This window comes from Myxine glutinosa, chromosome 10 (genome assembly GCF_964187855.1).
Source record: "Myxine glutinosa chromosome 10, kmMyxGlut1.1, whole genome shotgun sequence".
Taxonomy (NCBI): Eukaryota; Metazoa; Chordata; class Myxini; order Myxiniformes; family Myxinidae; genus Myxine; species Myxine glutinosa.
The window spans coordinates 74186403-74208919 of record NC_136270.1 but is presented as its reverse complement, the minus strand read 5'-3'; the positions used below and the strand labels follow the sequence as shown (position 1 = coordinate 74208919).

Sequence of the window (22517 nt, the reverse complement as noted above, 5' to 3'; positions counted from 1 at the left end):
GATGAAAAACAAAAAACTTTTAAAAAAGAAATGGTCACTTTTATTTAGCCGTATGATCGAAAATAAAGGAAATAGCGGGACGTTTGGACCAATCGAGTCAATTCGCACCCTCGACTGTTGGACACTATTTCTCCGTAAGATTGGCAAAAATACGTTGGAAGATGGTTAATAATTTTTTAGACAAAGAGGATACAAACCTATTTCTTTGTAACGCACATTCTATACCTATATCTATCTATATATATATATATATATATATATATATATATATATATATATATATATATATATATATATATATATATATATATATATATACATACGTATATATATATATATCTCTATATATATATATATATATATATATATATATATATATATATATATATATATCTATATATCTATATATATATATATATATATTATATATATATATATATATATATATAGAGATATATATATAGAGATATATATATATATAGCGATCTAGAGCTCCATCTCCATCTATGGAGCTAGTTAACCATCTCCGGCACACTGAACAAATTATAAAATTCGTGCACACTCGGTCAAGTACCCTGTATCGTGTTCAGATTCCCACGTCTGATCATCGAAAGTGTTAAACAAAGCTATTGTAGTGTTAGGAAGAAAAAATGTTTGTGGTTAACAGGGAAGAGCAGAAATATGAGTCATCGTGATGTGTTAAGGGGGGGAAAAGCATAAATATATCGATAAATAAATATTGGAAGAGTGTATGCTGTGTAGACACGTTGCCCTATTCTTGTGTGCATTAAGCCGACTGTCCCGTCTGCAAGCACTTGCTTCTTTTTCAAAAGTAGGCTTTTGATGTGGACCAAAGCCCAAAATGTTTTTGAACTCCTACCTTTATGGCATGGAATAGTAATGTAAACGAAAAGTAAAATAATGTTGGTATATATATTTTTTTTTTTTTTTATTTTTTTTTTTTTTTAATGTGAGGGTGCAACACGGACGTGAGGGTGAGGGACCAAACGACCTCCTTCCCACACCTTTATAAGATTGATTTTTTTTTTTGATGTATTGTTCCAGTGGTAGTACAGAAAACGGGACACTGTATACTTTACTTTATGCTGTTTTTTTTCATCTTGTTACTCACAGATCAAGGATGTTTGGAAAGTTATGGAGTGTCGACTATGAAGAGATGGGGGAGTCACGCTGTAATCGGACGCAAGACCCTCCTGGAGAGAAACAATACGTGCCCGCAGATGAAAGTGAAGCAGGAAGCACAGAGCATGTACGGGTCGCAGACACCTTGTCTGGATACGATGAACTGGAGGATAGTGCCGAGGATGAGTGCAATAAGAGGACGGCGCATGGTGAGGAAGAGTGTGTTGAGGAAGGAGTGGATGATGACGATGAAGAGGAGGAGGTGGACCAGGTTGATAACGAGGAGGAACATCATGAGGACGAAGCGGCAGATAACAGGATAAAGAGGCACGTCACACGCAAGAGGAGAGGTGTGACGGTCCGCGTGGAGCGCGGCAAGGTGCGGAGGACGAAAGCGAACGCGAGGGAGCGGAGTCGCATGCACGGCCTGAACGACGCCCTGGACCAGCTACGCCAGGTGGTTCCTTGCTATTCCAAGACCCAAAAGCTCTCCAAGATCGAAACGCTGCGCCTCGCCAAGAACTATATCTGGGCGCTCTCCGAGATCCTGCGGTGCGGACAAAGTCCCGACTTGTTGTCATTCGTGCAAACACTTTGTAAGGGATTGTCCCAACCGACGGCGAACCTCGTGGCGGGATGCTTACAGCTCACCTCCAGAGCCTTCATGCCCGAACAAAGCCAGGACTTCAATAACGCACACATGCAGGGTGCGCCATTTGGGATGGATTCATATGGATACCACCACCACCAGCAGCAGCAGCACCACCAGTGTACCGGGATCCCGAGTCCACAACACAATCCGCCATTGGACGGCACTTACCTGGCTCCTGGGAAAGCGCACGCTTACTTTAGCAGTGCCGTGGAGCAGTTCTTCGACACGAGCTCCACGGAATGCCCCATGAGTCCAGCTTTTGAGGCGCCGGCGGATAGGTCGTCGCACTACGCGCTCAGCAGCCTGCACGCTTACAAGCAAGGTGCCAGGGAATCTGCGGACTACGATAAAAGCTACCACCTGGCGCTGCGTTATAGCCCCGCAAGCGGTAAGCGGTGCGCAGGTGGCCCTCTGGCCCGTTGCGCTGCGCAGCCTGACCTGTTGTACCCATTTGAAGGGCGCTCCCGGGCGGCACAAGCCCGGCCTGGGCTGAGCCCGGACCTAACGCATCCTGCGTTCCACTACGACCAGGTTTCCCAGCAACAGCGCAGTTGACAGGGTTTGAGCGCAGGTCATAACCGGTCTGTACCTGGAACTTTATGCACAGCATCTGTTGGTGCACATTCCAGAATCCCCTACCGACATTTCTTGAAATCCTTTGCGACAGCCTTGAACTGTGCTCTACGTAATTTAACTCCAATGCACTTGTGTGTGCGTGTTTGTGTGTGTGTGTGTGTGTGTGTGTTTGTGTGTGTGTGTGTGTGTGTGTGTGTGTGTGTGTGTGTGTGTGTGTGTGTGTGTGTGTGTTAGATTTAAAGTTTGAAACTGCATTGTAAAATGTACATAGGTTATTTATACACATTCGAACATTACAAAGCTATGCAATGAAACAAAATGATATGCATTGGCTTGTACATGAGCATGCAGTGTTGCGCCAGCCATCGGAGTCTTCCGACGATCAAAGAGGCCTGTCCAATCGCAACGTGCGACACACAAAGGCCTATTGTGACGTATTCACCACGTCACCTTGCCTTACTGTTTTGTAAAGCTTGGGGTTGGCTTTACGGTTATGGTGGCTGGTTTAGATGTTGGGACTCGTGATTTCAAGCACCTGTCGCACCGTCGAAATACCACCAGGTGGGTTGACTCAGCCTGTCATCCTGCCGAGGTCAGCAAAATGCGCACCAGCTTACTGGTAATAGGAGGCACTGCATCAGCATCACAGGCTGCGTACGAAACAACAACTGTTTTGTAAAGGAAAGGCCTGATGCGTGCAACGGACATTTCTTCAAAATGAAAATGCGATGCTTTCGAGTGTCTCGCAGGCCATTTGTTTGTTTGTTTGTTTTTGTTTGTTTGTGCCTCTGAAAGGAAAACGGTTCTGCTTTCGTTGGGACTTTTTTTTTGTGAAATATAATTGAGTGCAATTAATTTACATAATCGTATAAAATATATCCTCCGGATGTTAAAAGTGTTTCTGCAGTGGTGCTTTAATTGTTTTTGCATGTGATGCAAGTTTACAGGCATGTGTTTGTAAATGTAAAGATTAACGCGGTTAATGTTATTTAACATGAATGTGAAAGGGAGAGTTGCAAAAAAAACAAAAACAAAAAACATTTCTTCTAATTCTCAGAATTTCACTTTTTGGCTTTCACGATGCGGATGTTTTTCTGCATTGTGGACATTTCTCGTCCCATTCCCTATTTATTGCTCGTCCCGTTCATGAAATGCATTTTGCTTTCATCGACCCTGGAATCATGAAAGGCTGAATTAAAATACATTTCACTTTATCGTCGAGTTTGGCATCGTCATTGCTTTTGCATTTCTTCAACGACAATTTTGCTTCAATCCAGCCCATATGTTTTGTATATCTACAAGATCTACTGCTACAACTACTACTATATACAACTTCTTTTAACGGCTCCAATTATTTCAGTCTTATGCATAGGGTCGGCAGGATAAAAGTAAAAAATGTTATTTTATTTTTATTTTTATTTTTTGTTAAGTGCCGAAATCTTTCACGAACCCGACGTTTGCCTGAAGGAGGTGGAAATTTGTACTTTGTGGTACCGGTGATGGCTCGCCTACTATTCTCGAAGGACACGGTGGGATCTTTTACATCCACCAACTATTTTCGGCAGAAGAGGACACTCAGTTTAACGTCCATCCGAGAGACGGCACACACATTGATGAATCGCCCTGCCTGTGAAACACCAGAATGGCAGTTTATAGCTGGGTCAGGATTCTCAGAGGTGAGTGCGCACACCTGTTACATTCAATAACAGCGATTCGGAAAAAATATTCAGAAAATCTCGTCTTGTCCTTGGAATCTCACAGACATCAAACGGTGTTTGTACAACACTTTACTTGTACAACAGACAATTCCCTGATAATTGTAAATTGAAAATCTACTTTTGAACATGATTGACAAAGAAAATAGACCAAAAAAGCGACAGTTTCTCTCCACTACGACTAACCCGTGGATTTTGATGAAAATCTGGATTTTGATGACACTTGTTAAAAAATATGTTCCATGAGTTTTGATTAATAATGGGGATAAGTAGTAGTGCCATTAAGGTGCAAACGAGGGTAAACAGACTTTGTTGAAAAAAAAAAACAAGCTTTGTACTTGTTAATAACTGGATGGATATATATCGTTACGGATTCGTCACTTCTGTCTTTGTGGTTTTCATCCACTGGAAGCATTTTTAGTTAATTCATCGCATACACCTAGCCAATCTTAGAACCTCTAAATAGTTATTCCCCTATTATGTGTTCCAGTTTTAAGGCTCTGTTGCCCAGTAATTGACACTCCATTGCACCGAATCAAATAAGGATAGCTCCCCTTCAATAATTACATTTCCCAGCCAAACTCTCCCTCTCTGGGTAAAGCAGCTTGACAAGCGTGGGGTGCGCGCCCTCTCAACTGGCCTGGGTTTGGAAGCGGCGTTCGCTGCTATGGTGAATATGTGCTCCGTGCTCTGTTTGGACAGGAAGGGGCGGGGCTGTTCAGCCCCATGCCCAAATAAGGATACAAGCCCAGGGCGCGCCACGAGGGGCGGGGCTGTTCAGCCCCATGCCCAAATAAGGATACAAGCCCATGGCATTGCCATATAAGGCCACCAACACAGAGTACGGGGGCGGTACCCAAACGGCCGAGGGCGTGTCACGACCCCGCTTGATATATGCGTGCGACAATCGCGCAAGAGAGGACCGGAGTGGATCACCCAGTGTGCTACTATTCCAAAAGGTTTAACAAACATCAGGCAAATTATGCCACTGTGGAAAAAGAGACCCTTGCTCTCCTGCTCGCGCTTCAGCATTATGAGGTGTATGTGGGAACTACTACCTTTCCTTTAAAAGTCTTCACTGATCACAACCCCTTAACCTTAATTCAAAAAATGAAAAATAAAAATCAGAGGTTGATGAGATGGAGTTTGGCTTTGCAGGAGTTCAACTTGGAAATTGAGCATGTAAAGGGCAGGGACAATGTCGTTGCTGATGCTTTATCCAGAGTGAACTAACTTTGAAAATTCCTGTAGGTTGTTTGGAAGTTTTGTTGCTTTCTTCTGGGGAATATTAATTTTTGTTGCTCACGCGAGTTGATCATTTGGGTGTGAGTATTACTTTTGTTTGTTAAAGTGGGTTTTTGCATGAAAAGAAAGTTTTCACTATGTTCAAACTTTCTTTCTTGAGGGTGGGGAGTGTTACGGATTTGTCACTTCCGTCTTTGTGGTTTTCATCCACTGGAAGCATTTTTAGTTCCATGTACTATTATTGTTATAGTTTGAGTGAAATGGAGATAACTGTCTTCAAAAGTAAAAATTAGTGTTTTAAAAGAAAAACAAAATGGATTGGGAGAAACCGGAAGAGGAGGAAGAAGAAGCGGATCAAGTGAGATTGACAAAGACAGGCCGATCTGCTTCGAGGTGTCAAGCAAATGCTGGTGGACGTTGGTCACGAGCAAATATTGGTTTCCCCGGGAAAGGGATTCCTCTGACAGCGTCGTTATCGCTGTGGCAGATAAACCTGCATGACGGGTTTTGTGATTAGTTCTGAAAGTGAATCATCGCGGGAGAGATGGTATGCCTCCATTACGGGCCCGTCCGCCATTTCTCCTCACGCCAGCCATTTCACCGCGTGTGTGACGTGGATTTAGTTGGGGAATTCGCGGTTCTCCGCTTGGGAGCCGCTGAACGTTCATGTCAGCATCCTTGTCTAGTGAACTGAAGGTGTGAATTCCCAGTCGCCTTTTGGGTGAACTTTTGCCTGACCGACGTCGGCCTGACACCTCACCAAGCGGCTCTTCGGCAGCGTCGACTGTCAGCTTTCGGCAGCGTCGACTGTCAGCCGTCCTGGGTTCTGATCAGGATACACACCAAGATCATTCATCCCAGCAAGCTGGTACTCAATTTGCCGACCTCAGAAGGTATGACAGGCTGAGTCAACCCCCCTGGCATTAATTCAGCGATCGACCGGGATTCAAACTCAGGATCCGAGGATCCCAAGCCAGCACCCTAACCACTAAGCCAACACCAGGCTATTACGACCGGGATTCAAACTCAGGATCCGAGGATCCCAAGCCAGCACCCTAACCACTAAGCCAACACCAGGCTATTACAAACAAAATGAACGAACGCGAATAATGAACGTCGTGCGACATTCATGCGAAATTTGTACATATGTCGCGCGATTATCTTGCGACCGGCGATCCGACCGACACTTGGGCAGTATATAAATGCCTTGAAATGTATTGCCAGCAGTTCTTGCCCAAAGGTCAGTAATGCGGATTTGCCACCAGACACGTGCGCCAAACGTTCATGAGAACTTCGCACGAAGACGGACGCGAACAGTTCGTGAATAGGTCGAGAAATGATCGGACGAACTTCGCTGCTTTCGCGAGACATGCGCGAGACATTATCCAAACAGTCGGAATCTGTTTGGGGTTTAACGAAGATTTTGCGAACATCACGCACGTCGTGAGTAGGTCGTGCGCATATGACGAAGCTTTTTAGACATTTTTGAGAGCAAATCACGACCCGGGATGCTGGAAACGTTCGCTATAAATTTCAAACTTTTTTGAAATACCCGCCGAACAAAAAACGACTCCTGCGAACAATTGACGACGCTTCCGAACCCCCGCGCATGTTTGGCGAACTTTTGGAGCCTAACATACGAATGTTGGACTTTGCCATTTTTTCGACATTCGCATCCTTCGCGAGTCCCGTGAAAACCCACCTTTATTAAGTTTGCCTCCGACTTCAATGCGTACCATCTACTAGAACCATCGTACCATCTACTAGAACTAGAGGGCTGCGATCGGAGAACACAGATGGTTTGCAGTCTCGCAATATTAGCCAATTGGTAGCACTTCAAATGCTGTCTCATAATGAAAGCAATGTTCAGCTTTGGGGGTTTTTTTGTTTTTTTTCAAAAAGCGGGACACCCCTGGCACCAGGACTAAACACTTCACTCCGGGAACCATAATAATATTGTCGTTCATTGGAAACAGTAGAAGAGGCTCCATCAAGTTTGACTGCTTCCAGAAGAGGTTTATTTTTTATCACACATGTCTGGTAATTGTTTTGTTTAATATGTATGTGTACTTGAATATAACTGTCATTAATCAAAGAAAGTAATATCATAGGTAAATACGAAATACAATACTTGAAGTGGTGAGATAAGAAAAGCATCACCTGCTTATTCTTTTAATTCTTATAATTTTTGGGATTTTCATCGTTTTGACATTCCTCACACTTTTAAGGAACGCTTCCCCGACGTAAACCGGGGTCTAACAGTAACCTGATCTCGATTATATGACCCAGATTGTTTATTTCAAGGGGGTTGCAACTAGAATTTTTATAAACACGTGTTGCTCCCACAATTATTTTCCAAGGGAGATGGTGGAGAAGGGTTGGGGCAAAGTAAGTATAATTTTCATAGTCGTGGCCAAAAATATTGGCACCCTTCCACTTTTTTTCAAATAACTCAATTTTCTCTCAAAATAAGTTGAAATTGACAAGAGTATTTCGTCTATACAATTCTTTATTTCACGATTAATATTACAGAACCTTTGTTTTTGATTTAGAACTTAATACATCCTTTTAAATCAGAAAATAAAAAGAAATGTCATTGACAAAATGATCGACACCGTAGACTTAATATTTGGTAGCACAGCCTTTGGACAAAATATCTGCAGTCAAGCGCTTCCTATAGCCATGAATGAGCTTCCTACACCTCTCTACTGGTAGTTTGGCCCACTCTTCTTGTGAAAGCTGCTCCAGTTCTCCCAGATTTGAAGGGTGCCTTCTCCCAACTGCTGTTTTCAAATCTCTCCACAGATGTTCAATGGGATTTAGATCTGGAGTCATTGCTGGCCACTTCAGTACAGTCCAGCGTTTTGTCTTGAACCATTCCAGGGTGTTTTTTAAAGCGTGTTTGGGTTTATTGTCCTGCTGCAAAACCCATGACCTATGACGGAGACCCAGCTTTCTAACACTGGGTTGGACATTGCGCTCCAAAATGCCTTGGTAATGTCCTGCTTTTTTTCTTTTTCTTTTTTTGTATACAAAACCCTGGTGTTGACTTAGCGGTTAAGGTGCCGGCTTGGGATCCTAGGGTCCTGGGTTCGAATCCCGGTCGATCGCTGAATTAACGCCAGGGGGGTTGACTCAGCCTGTCATCCTTCCGAGGTGGGCAAATTGAGTACCAGCTTGCTGGGATGAATGATCCCGGTGTGTACCCCGGTTGAGAATAGGTACACGGTATCCCTGCGCATCGTAAGAGGCAACTAAGGGTTGGCGTCAGGAAGGGCATCCGGCCATAAAAACATTGCCTCAAACAGGGAACCATGATTGTCATGGGGCCTGCAACGCTAACCCCTGCTCTAGCGGGGAAAATGGCCTTAAAACGATCATTCATTCACAAGATCGAGGCTTGTGAAAGAGCTAACATTAATCACACAAAAAGGCAAACCGACACATAAAACACAAAATAAGGGGAGCGGTAGACAAGATGGGGAGTGAGGGGGAAGGGCACAAACACAACATTTGAGAGCAGGGACATCGAGAGAAATGTGGGAGGGAGAGGGCTTGGGGGGGAGGTGAGAGAGGTATAAAACATATGGACACTGCAAGGACTTCCAGGAAAGAAGTTGGCATTTCAAAAAAGTGTATCTGCGGTGAATTCGCTCAAAAAAGTGTATCTGGGGTGAATTAGCTGGGGTAGAAAAGATCAAGGTTTTGGATGGGGGAAGATAAGAGATGGTGGTGAACAGCTGTTTTAAAGACCTGGAGGGTGGAGTGGGATTAAAGAGAGTGAGGGAGTTTGTTCCAGAGGCGGGAGAAAAGGGGAATGAAAGAGTGAAGGTGAGCAGAGAGCCTAGATTTTGGGAGTTTAACCATAAGAGGGTTGCTGGCAGATCTTGTGCGACCTGTAGGAATATTTGGGGGACAGAGCACAGAGAGAGCTGGGGGAGCAAGGCCGGAGAAGAGTCGGTGGAAGACAGAAAGGCCACCAACCTGCCTGCGGTGAGTGAGTGAAAGGCCCTCGGAGTTAGCTTCATCGCAGGAGATTCCAATGATACTGAAAGCTTTGGTTTCAACAGCGTGAAGCCGAGCTAGGTGTGAGGCAGGAGCACCGGCCCAGAGGGGAGAGCAGTATTCCATTGAGCTGTGGATGAAAGCCTTGTATGTGGTGAGGAGCTCAGGTGTGCCAAGGAAGGACTTCCCATGACGGAGGATGCCCATTCGGCGACTAGCTTTGGAGGCCAGCTTGGAAATGTGGTTTTCCCAAGAAAGATCATGGCAGATAGTGAGACCCAAAAACTTGAGCGACAGAACTTCTTGAAGAGGATTGTTGAGAAAGTGGATGGTTGGGTTTTCCAGTCGGTCTTTTCGGAGAGACATAGTAAGAGTGTGAGATTTGTCAGAATTGAAAGACATGTTCCACTTGTTTGACCAGTCTGTGATTTTGTCCAGGTCTGCAGAGAGTGAGGAGGCTGCAGACTGCCGATCTGAGTGATGAGCAATGGAGCGGCAGAGAGTGGAGTTATCAGCAAAGAGATAGAAAGGATTTTCCAGAGAGTCGGAGAGATCATTGATGAAGACCAGAAATAGCAAAGGGCCCAGAACACTACCTTGGGTAACTCCAGCCAGAACAGGAAGGGGAGATGCGAGAAATCCATTCAGGGCCACACGTTGACTACGACCACAGAATTTCATGATGCCATGCACACATTCAAGGCACCCAGTGCCAGAGGCAGCACAGCAACCCCAAAACATCACTGAACCTCCTCCATGTTTGGCTGTAGGGAAGGTGTTATTTTCTTTGAAGGCTTCATTTTGTTTTCTGTAAACATCGAGATGATGTGCTTTACCAAAAAGCTCTAATTTGGTCTCATCTGTCCATAGGACATTCTCACAGAAGGATTTTGGCTTTTTCAGGTGTGTTTTGGAAAACTCCAGTCAGGCTTTCTTATGTCTTTCTCTCAGCAGTGGGGTCCTCCTGTGTCTCCTACCATAGAACCTCCTTTCATTGAGTTGGAGACAGATGGTGCGAGTTGAAACTGTCGTACCTTGTGTCTGACGGTCAGCTTGAATCTGTTTGGCAGTTGATCGAGGTGCTTTCTCCACCATTCAAACAATCCTTCGCTGCAATCTCCCATCAAGTTTTCTATTGCGGCCATGTCCAGGGAGGTTGGCTACATTGCCATGGGCCTTAAACTTCCTGATAACATTGCGCACGGTGGACACAGGAACATCAAGGTCTCTGGAGATGGACTTGTAGTCTTGAGATTGTCCAATGTCCATGCTTGGCTACAATGTTGTGTCTGACCTCCTCAGACAATTTTCTGGTTTTCTTTCTTTTCTCCATGCTCATTGCGGTGATAATGACAATCACACACAGCACAGCGCACACACACACACACACACACACACACACACACACACACACACACACACACACACACATCTCGTTTTTTCATTTCTGTTCCTCACAATTCTATCCCTCTCTTATTCACAGACACACACACACATACATCCACACACACACACACACACACACACCCCTCGTTTTTTCATTTATGTTCCTCACAATTCTGTCTCTCTTATTCAAAGACACACACACACATACAGCCACACACACACACATACATGCACACACACACACACATACACACACACACACAGCGATTACACACATTACACACACACACACACACACACACATCTCGTTTTTTCATTTCTGTTCCTCACAATTCTATCCCTCTCTTATTCACAGACACACACACACATACATCCACACACTCACACACACACACACACACACACACACACACACACACACACACACACACCACACACACACACACACACATCTCTTTTTCATTTCTGTTCCTCACAATTCTGTCTCTCTTATTCAAAGACACACACACACACACACACACACACACACACACCACACACACACACACACACACATCTCTTTTTCATTTCTGTTCCTCACAATTCTGTCTCTCTTATTCAGACACACACACACATACATCCACACACACATACATCCACACACACACATACACACACACATACATCCACACACACACACACACACACATCTCGTTTTTTCATTTCTGTTCCTCACAATTCTGTCTCTCTTATTCACAGACACACACACACATACATCCACACACACATACATCCACACACACACACACACACACACACACACATACATCCACACACACATACATCCACACACATCCACACACACACACACACATACATCCACACACACATACATCCACACACACACACACACACACACACACATACATCCACACACACATACATCCACACACACACACACACACACACACACACATACATCCACACACACACACACACATACATCCACACACACACATACACCACACACATACATCCACACACGCACACATCTCGTTTTTTCATTTCTGTTCCTCACAATTCTGTCTCTCTTATTCACAGACACACACACACATACATCCACACACATACACACACACACACACACACACACACACACACACACACACACACACACACACACACACACACACACACACCTTGTTTTTTTTATTGTTCTTTCTCACAATTCTATCTCTTATGATTTTCAATTCCTATTTCTCTTTTTCAATTCTTATTTCTCTTTTTCAATTCTTATTAGAAAAATTCATTTAATTAATTGTACAGTATCGGTTGTTCCTAAACTTAAATATAAATAATTTAAAGGATTGCTGTAAATTATGCTAATTTCACAACATCCCATATTCAACTTTATTTAAATTGTAAACCTCAAAAAAAAATAGTTCCTCTACCTAAAGCAAGAACCTTAACCTGTAAGCAATTGACTAATTTCCCGACTGCATGGATCAACACACACACACACACACACACACACACACACACACACACACACACACACACACACACCAATCGCACAGCGATTACAGGTGACAATCACACAGTGACACAAAACAGCCGAATGACTCCTTTTCTCTATTCAAACTGGTATTGGTGAAGAAATTTCATCAACACCATAATTCACTCGCAAAGGGAGCGGGTGTTTACTTGCGAAATATAACGCAGGGGGAGAAGGTTAAAAGGGGGTGAAATAACAACAGGGATCAGGCCTGATAGGATGCTTGAAATGGGAGGAAACAGGAAGTAAGAGCTGGAAAGAGAAAATAGTAGATGTGACCATTAGTAGTCAAGGCTGCTTGAGAAGCTGGCGTCGATGATGACCCATAAACAAGCAGGAACCCCGAGGGCATTAACAGCATGCAGGGCGTCGTAGGGCTGGTACAGATTTGTAGGTTCAGGCAAAACACTGAGGGTATCCACCGCATGCAAAATGCTGCATTGGTGATACCGACTTACAAACAGAAGCAGGACACCCCTGAGGATGTCTATGTCGTGCAAAACTGACTCATACTCACAGCTGGGAGGAGATACAGAAGTGCCTGAGATGCACAAAACTTGAGCACTGTGGTCACACCACCGATCCAAAACCCAACGTTTCACCACCCGAACATCCTCTCCATTCCCCTCTTGAGTAGTCACTGAATCTCCCTCCCACTTTGTCTCGATGATACCACTGCAACTCTTCTCTGATGACCTTTATCTGAACCAGCCTAACCTCACCGGCACACCTCCTTCAATTCCCTATCCACATTCTCCTCCACAGTCCCCATCCCAACCAGTCCATCAAACAGTTGTCCCACACGAACAACCAACAACCGTCAGTTTGGATCAGCCGTAGGGAATTCAATGTAAACACAGACATGTTCAAATGCTCTTTTTATTTATGTGTATATTTTTTCTGTTCCACCTTTTATTTAGTGTATGGTTGGCGAGAGAGGAGAGAGCACTGGCAAACACCCATGCATATTTATTCCGCAACCAAACCCATACATCGGTGTCCAAACCTGACATATGGGACACATAATATCTCATTATCAAACAATTCCAAACACATTTGTACAAGTCAACGAGAGAGGCACCAATTACAACTCAGACTACAGAGATGAGCTCCAGGTATCATGACAATGACCGAAGAGGGAATACCAGTTCCTATCTATTGATTTGTTCAAGGAATGGCCAGAGATAATGTGGACTCAAGATGATCAGTGAAAAGTTGGAAATAGACTAGAAATTAAATTGATAGCCGGCGAAGCCGGTGTTGTGAATGAACGCGTACGTATTATGTTGAAAAGCCAGATTTTGCTGGATCCTTTGAGAATTCCAAGCTTTGATGCACCAAATCACTCAATGGAGGCCGCCATCTTGTAGATGCGGAGGTATGCATAAAAAATTGAGAAAAAGTTCAACAGGAGTTTGTTTCACCCGTCTTTGTTTGATTCACCATCTTATGCACCTTTAATTTGTAATTAAAATACTTTAAGACCAACCTCGTTCCCCGGACCCACACGGGCCCTGGATACCTTCAACGAAAATCGTCACCAAACACCGGAACCAATGAGATTCGAGCATTTGAAAAAATATTTCAAAAACCAAATCGCTCCATGGAGGCCGCCATCTTGTGGATGCAGAAGTATGCATAAAAAATTGAGAAAAAGTCCAACAGGAGTTTGTTTCACCCGTCTTTGTTTGATTCACAATCTAATGCACCTCTAATTTGTAATTAAAATACTTTAAGACCAACCTCGTTCCCCGAGCCCGCACGGGCCCTGGTTATCTTCAACGAAAATCGTCACCAAACACCGGAACCAATGAGATTCGAGCATTTGAAAAATTATTTCAAAAAAGCTTATTACCGCGTTTCGGAGGCTGAAAACGGCGTCAAATATTCTAAAATTGACAAAGAATTATTTATTAGAAACATCGTGGCCGTAGGGGATAGTTTTTCACAGCCGGAAATATCCGAAGTTGAGACGGAATTCACCGAATTAATCAAGAAGTAAATTTTATAAATTTTAATCTCATCCAGAATGCAAATGGTGTCATTTTGAACTAGGTACGGTACCTACTACACCTACCTACTACCAACTACCTAACCTACTGATGGCATAGTGATGGGTAAAATAGTGGCAAGAGGTCTTGGCTTCGCCGGCTCATTGCGGCTTTGCAGTCGGGTACTAGTATTGATTAGAATACTATGTAGGGGAAATTGATGACATTGTGATGCATCGATACTCTTGTAGATTGGACTGTTTGATGGTGGTGGTGCGCACTTCCGTCCAAAATAACTTCCAATATGAATACTTCACACCTGGAGCTGCCAAGGCACCTTTTTGCAAGTAGTGATGATCAAAGAAGGAATTTTTTAATTTGCATATAATGAGCAGCATCCCCTTTTCCATATGTACATTGGGATATGTATCATAATGCCATCAGAATGGTATGGCCTACTCAACTGTTATGAGCTGGGTAGATGGGGAAGGAGGACTAGGGGGGATATAACATTAGGAAATAGAATGTGTTCATGATTTTACATATTAAAGGCCGTTCATTGAAAGTTGCTTAGACCCCCTTTACACAGGGCTGCGACCTTTGTGCCACCTTTGAACGACCAGAAAATGGCCAGAACGCTCAATGGTCGCCTAAACCCAGAAAATCCTGTTTCTATGCAACTGCTCCAGCGATCCTTGTGCCTCCCTTGAACCACCAAAAATGCAATTTTCGGGCATTTTCATGGCGATCTCCGAGCGACCTGTGCGTCCACTGCGCCACCTGCCTGCTTCCCCTATGCAACCTACGGCAACCAACGCGATTAGAAGCTACATAGGCGACCCCCGAGCAATGTTTGGGCAACCATTGAGCCTCCTCTGTGCCATCATCGGCGACCAACGGCAACTAACAGCGACCACTGAGCGACCATTCAGCCATGCTTCTGCCTCCTAGGCGACCCTTGAGCATTGTTTGGGCGACCCCTGGCGACTGCTGGGCAACCTGGAGTGCCTGGGTATATATATGCCCTGATTCTGGCGCTTTTCCATCAGTTTCATCCTAGCTGCCAAAGCTGCCTTTTCCTTTCTTTTCCTCTTCTTACAGGAGGGTTGTAGGGCACTTGTGGCCTGTTGATCACCATCACCTTGGCCATCAACATGGGTATCTTCATCCCCTTCACCTTGGTCTTGAGGACCTTTATTCTCTTGACTTTGGGCAGCATGCGCTCCACCATCAGGTCCACCACCTTGGCCAGCAGGGACTTCTTGGCGATCACCATGGCCAGCAGGACCTTCTTCTTCAGTAGTCCTGGCACCTCTGCGGTTCTTTGCCCTTGGTCTTGTGCACTTCTTGGGAGGCATGATGTCTTGTGCCTGTTGAGTCTGGAGACTTTCTTGAGTCGAGTTGTTCACCATTCACTGCAAACACAATGAACCACTGCAGGTACCAGCCCTCTATTTATAGGCAGGCTGAGGAGGCACTACAGGTGGCTCAAAGGAGGCAGAAGAGGGGAAAAAGCTTTGCCATGGTGGCTCAAGGGTTGCCATGGTCGCCGAATTGAGGCACAGCGGTCGCCACAGTCATCGTTCAATGCACGCTATTGGTCGACCAAAGGAGGCACAAGGGAGGCACAAGGGAGGCAGAAGCATCGCCCAGATCGACAGGAAAATTTGCAGCAGAACGCATCTATTACCTGGCGACCATTGGGCGACCACTGTGCCTCCATTCTGCAACCACGGCAATGCTTGTGCCTCCCTTCTGCCTCCTTTGAGCCACCTTTGAGCAACCAACCTCCTCGGCGACCTTTGTGCGACTGTTTTGAACATGTTCAAAAATTTACGGCGACCATGGCGATGTCTGACCCTCCTGTGCACCACCTTTGAACGACCTAGGCAACCATTCTGCCTCCTTTGAGCCTCCAACGGCGACCTGGCAAATTTTATGGTCGCACAAGGGAGGCACAAAGGTCGCCATCCTGTGTAAAGGCCCCTTAGATTCGAAGAACTTTAGGGAGTTTGGGTGAAGATTCCAGCGAGGAGAGATTTGCAATTGCCAGACTTGGTTACTTCGATTATTCAAGGCCAGCTAGTCGTGGAGGAGTTCATCAAGCTCGTGTCCTGCGCTCATGTCTGGTGGGAACTGTGACCTGGAGCGGGAAGACATGTTGATAACATCACTGACATCGATCCATCGTTCATACAGGACAAGCAGTTGAGATTCCGACTCCAGCAAGATTAAATTGAAGTGACAAAAAGGTGAAAATGAAATGTGCTCACAAATCAGCAAGCATGCGTTTTTATAGCATTTCTCAACGTCCTGGAGGGGGTGACTCACAAGTCCCAGGACACGGTTTTAGCTGTTTATGCAATCTATAATCTGTTTATGCATAAATATAAATACATTGTTTATGGAAGAAAGCCAGGAAGAGGACCGACAGACTACAAGGGTACAAGGGTATGGAAGGATGGTCAAAATGTCACGAGATCGGCATACATAATACGTATATATCCACTAATTAATTTTATACTGTGTATACAACCCAACGATTTTATACCTAATAGATGTTTCAATAACCATCAGCGATCACTTCAATCTCGATTACGCAGAATGGTATACGTATGGGAACCCATAGGTCGGATACAGAGATTGTACACATTCAGATTGTCTTTTCCATGATCAATGAATGGTTGGAGGAATGAAGGGGTAGGTGGGATGGATGAGTGGAAGGAATGATGGATAAGTGGAAGGAGGGATTAGCTGAGTTTCTTTTGTTTAGAAACAGTCGCATACCAACGTGACGTCACACTTCGGTGCTCCATAGTCTATACCACGCAACCTGTTGAACGCTATTCACACGTCACTTTTTCATCTGCTCACCTTCACTCTTCCATTCCTCTTTTCTCCCGCCTTTGGAACAAACTCAACTCACTCTCTTCAATCCCTCTCCTCCCTCCAGGTCTTTAAAACAGCTGTTCACCACCATCTCTTATCTTCCCCCATCCAAAACATTGATCTTTTCTACCCACGTTAATTCACCCCGGATCCACTTTTTTGAAATACCGACTTCTTTCCTGGAAGTCCTTGCAATGTCCAAGTGTTTTATACCTTCCCACCTCCCCCCCCCCCTCCCTTTCGCATGCCTCCTCCTCCAAGCCCTCTCCCTCCCACAGATCTCCCGATGCCCCTGTTCTCTACTGTTGTACTTGTGTGCTTCCCTCTCTCTCTCCCCATCTTGTCTCCCACTCCCTTTATCTTATGTTTTATGTCATTTTGTTTTTTTGTGATTAATGTTAGCTCTTACACGAGCCTCGATCTTGTATACAACAAAAAAAAATGTGCAGAGTGGGAAACCCTGCCGTAAAACTCTCTCTTTCCCGTAAACTCACTCCCTGCTGTAAAGTCTCTGCCGTGGATTACAAGGCCTCGTTGATTGTAAGGTACGCCAAAATGCATAATTTATGAAGGAAAAGAGCCCAAAATGATCTGATGATGCTTTCATTGAGGTTCAGAAGGGGTCATAACGGTTATTAAAAGAGCATTCTAAAGTCACCATTCCATACACCACAAACTCGAGCAGTACCTCCTCATTATGTAAATAGATGTGATCATGTGACCCCTTTATAATGCATCTATTTATTACACATGTACAGGGGTGGGAGGGGTTGGGAGGGGTGGAAGGGGTTGGGAGGGGTGGGAGGGGTTGGGAGGGGTGGGAGGGGTTGGGAGGGAAGAAATTGGAAATGCCAACATTGAGAAAAGGAACAGAAGGGAAGAGGATTGGAATGGAGGTATCTCTTTATTACCTCCGCCACTGAAGATGGATGGAGGTGATGTTTTCACCCCTGTCTGTTTGTCTGTGAACATGATATCTAAAAAATGTTGTGGGCGGATTCAGACGAAATTGGCAGAGAGGTAGTATGTGTGACAAGGACGAAACGATTCGATTTTGGTGAAGATCCGGATTCCGATCCGGCTACTAGAATTTTTTAAGTTATTCTACACCATTGGGACATAGGGCCAAAAACGATACATAGCAGGATATCTCAAAAAGATTATGGACGGATTTGGACGAAACTTGGTGGACAGGTTGTGTGGATGACAACGACGTATCGATTCGATTTTGATGAAGATCTGAGTATGGATTCGGATACGATAAATATTTATTGAATTTTTTTAAGTGATTATTCACCATTGAGTGATAGGACAAAAACCGATAAATAACACACTATCTCAAAAAGATTATGGACGGATTTGGACGAACGGTGCAGTGAGCACACCAGACGCTCAGCACCGTCACTCATTACCTGAGACAAGACGGCACCTATGCCGTACGATGAGCTGTCACACGCCAGAATGAGAGGACGTGAAGGTTCGTGATGTGCGAGTACCGTGTCTGCAGTAAGGCGAGCTTTGACTCGTTCTAATGCTGCTTGTTCCGTCGAACTCCACCTCCAACGAACATCTCGACGCAGCATGCGAATCAGCGGAGCGAGCGCAGTGCTTAGGTTACTGACAAACCTCTGGTATTACTGAGCAAGCCCAATGAAGGAACAAAGCTGAACTTTGTCCTTTGGGCTGGACATGTCGGCGAAAGCGTCGACTTTCTGATGGGCTTTCGACAGCCCCTCTTGGGTGACGACATGTCCCAGCTGCTCCACCTGCTTCTGAAAGAATAAGCATTTGTCCTTGTTCAAGCGAAGGCCATGAGCAGCTAACTTAGACATCATCTTGTCAATGTTCTCAAGATGTTGTTCGGCCATGGCGCCCGCAATGAGGATGTCATCCAAGTAGAATTGAGCAGGTAAGTCGACACAAAGATTAATTATCCATCGCCTTCTGCCACATCACCGGAGCTGAAGTGATAGCGAAAAAAAGACAGGTATGCTGGTACATACCCTGACACGTATTGAAGGTAAGGAGGTGACGATCAACCGGCACAATCTCTAGATCAGGGGTTCCCAACCTTTTTTATGTTACTGGCATTGGCTCCCAGAGCACATCCGCAGCACCCTCCTCCCTTTCGCGAGGGTCGAGCAGTGGAGCGCGTATAAGCAGGCTGGGGGGTTTGGGGGCATGCCCCCCAGAATTTTTTAAATTTCTAGATGCTCTGTGGTGCATTCTGAGAGGTGTTTTTTCCTTTAATTGGCTATTTTGTTTGTATGAGAATTGGTAAATTATTACACAGAAAATGAGGAATTCCAAGTAAACTCAATTCAATTCACTCAATTCAAGAAACTCAATTCGACAACAACTCAGGTAATCAAAACTAGGGACGCGGTGCATTCACCGTAAAAGTGAATTAAAAACTCAGTGGGATGGCTGAAATTGCATTTTAGCTACCAATTGGGGTATCTGTGGTTGAGTCACAGGGCACAGCGGAGGTCATCTTCCATGTGGAGCCGATTACGCTGTTTCGATTTGATATTCAACAGCGTGGAAAACCCCGCTTCGCAGAGATAGGTAGACGAGATTGGCAGAAGCACCTGGATAGCTATCTGGCTGATATTAGGGTAGCGACCCATTCCCACCCAAAACTCCATCAAGCTCTTCTCTTCGAATGTGTCTTTGGCAAATGAATCGTTTCGGAGATCCAGAAATTCATCTGGCATTGCCTCCGGCATGCTCTCGACACAAAGGTTGACAGAAAAAGGATTCCTCACAATTTTTGCCTCATTGTCGTCTAAATCAGGAAAATACTTGTGAAATTCTAACTCCAGCGACTGCAGATGCTCAAGAATGTCATTTTTCAGTACGGGATCAAGCTCTTTTCCAATGCTGTCTTGCAATTCAGACATTCTTTCGAACATAGCAATGTTTCCTGTGTTCACTTTCCTGTGCCAGTTTTAGAGCTTGGCAACAAATCTTCTGAGATGATTGTGGAAAAGAATAATATTAGTCGCTCTTCCTTGGAGCTTGAGGTTCAGCTGGTTCTGCTGCTTGACAATGTCAGCAAGATAACCAAGTCGTTCATTCCACAATTCTTCGTCGTAATGCTGCAGGAGGTCATGTTTCCCTTGAAGATTCAAGAAATGTTTGACTTCCGCACGAAGTTCAAAGACGCGGTTCAGAACATTCCCTTTCGAAAGCCAGCGTACAGCAGTATAGTACAGCAACGTTTCATGTTCCGTGGTCATGTCTTTGCACAGCTCCTTGAACATTCGGGTGTTGAGAGCCCCTGCCTTGATGTAGTTAACAATCTTGATTATGACTTCAAGAACTTTCTTCAATGAGAGAGGGAGGGCGCAACGGTTCTACAGATACTGATACGTGCCGGCTTACAAGCCAGGGCGTAGCGATGAATCATACAGTGGGTTCCTTTCGCTTGTGGTGCCAGCATCTTCACTTTTGCTTGGAATCCGGCTTTGGAACCAAGCATGTCTGTACTGACGGTTCTGGATTTGGAACCGTCAGTACAGACACCATATACATTCTCCCACTGAATTCCTCCCGCATCGAAAAACAACTTCATTTTTTCCATGACGTCGTTAGCTTTTGTCGTTGTTTCCAGGGCAATGCAGAACAAGAATTCTTCCTTGATATCATCTCCCTTGGCATAGCGAACGAATGCCAGTAGCTGGGAGCAGGAACTAACATCGGTCGATTCATCAAGTTGAAAAGAAAACAAGCCGAAAGGCGCCGCCTTAATCTCATTGATGATCTGTTGTTTCACATCTTCCGACATGTCACGGATACGACGCTGCACTGTGTTATTCGATAAAGACACCTGTTCAACTTTGCGAGCCTCTGCCTTGCCGAGAACCCGTTCGACAATGAGGAGGGTACAAGGCTTGATGAGTGCCTCCCCAAGCGAGTGGGGTTTTTTCTTCTTTGCAATTTCAAGAGAAACTTCATAAGAAGCCTGGACAGTTGCTACATGATAGCATGTTACATGATAGCCTGGACAGTTGCCATGGCCCCCAGGTTGGGATCCACAGCTCTAGATGAAAGTAGGCATCGAGCAAGTCCAACTTTGTGAAGTACCGACTCCCTGCCAAATTTGAATATGTCTCGTCAATAGATGGCAGTGGATACTGCTCAATGCGGAGTTTAGGATTAACAGTCGCTTTAAAATCACCACACAGGCAGATACCTCCAATCCGCTTAAGCACTGTGACCATGGGCATTGCCCACTCAGAGTGTTCCACCGGTTCAATGACCCCAATCTATTGCAATCGATCGAGCTCCGCTTTGACCAAATCAAGAAGGGCATATGGCACTGGTTGAGGCTTACGGAATTGCGGACTGACACCTCCTTCATATGCAGGTGACTGCAGTATTGTGTTGAATGACGTGATGACGGAGTGAAGGGTGGCGCATGCGCATAATAAAGCAGTCCTGTAATGGCGTCAGTCGACAGTGTCTGTCTCCTTCACTCGGCCCAGCTCCTATCCTGAAACGTCAACGTGAAGGCGTTATTTCAGTATATTACAAACTGGCGACGAGGATATAAGGTGATCAGACGGGGGAAGGCGTAATCAGGACATGGTGGTATTCGTGAATATTGCGCCGCTCGACGAAAAAGTGGAGTTGCTCGAGGACTACACGGACAGATGCGACGCATTTTTGGTGGCGAACAGGATTGAAGAAGAGCTGCAGGCGACTTTATTTTTGGCCATGGTGGGTGCAGAAGCGTTCAAGTTAATGAAGAACTTGTGTCACCCAGCGGTGCCAAAATAGAACACTTACGATCAGCTGAAGGCATTGTTGACAGACCATTACACGCCGAAACCGATCGTGATCACGGAGCGATATAAATTTTGGACATCTTTCCCGGGAGAGAATGAGACAGTGGCCGATTACATCGTGCGATTGAAGAAGCTCCCGTCTACGTGCTCATTTGGGGCCTTTCTGAACGAAGCCCTACGAGACAAGCTGGTATCGGGACTCCACCCTAAAATGTCTCGGACTCAGACGAACTTATTGTCCAAGGCGGATTTGTCATTTGAGGAGGCCAGGGTGAAATGTCTGGCGGACGAGATGGCCAGCAAAGCGAACCGAGAGCATATGGGTCAGACATCTTCGGAGACGCCCAAGGACGGTGCAGCGGAGGTGAATCGAGTCCAGCCGGGGAAGAGAAGTTTCGTAGAAGGTGGAAGGAAAAGGGAAGCACACAATAAGCCGGCGGCCGGAGTCTGGTGCAAATGTTGCGGTCGGTCAAATCATCGCACAGAAAACTGCCGACTCAGGAATGTGAACTGTCATTCCTGTGATGAAAAGGGACATATTTCCAAGGTATGTCCAGGAAACATCAATCAACAGGATCGAAGACAGAA

The 22517-nt window shown here is 45.1% G+C and overlaps 1 protein-coding gene across 1 annotated transcript; it reads left to right on the top strand.

Moving 5' to 3' along the window:
- The first annotated feature begins 1141 nt into the window (after positions 1-1141).
- Positions 1142-2350, top strand: LOC137433457 (neurogenic differentiation factor 1-like). Its single transcript, XM_068125786.2, has one exon. The coding sequence runs from the start codon at positions 1142-1144 to the stop codon at positions 2348-2350; it is 1209 nt and encodes a 402-aa protein (XP_067981887.2).
- Positions 2351-22517: the final 20167 nt, after the last annotated feature.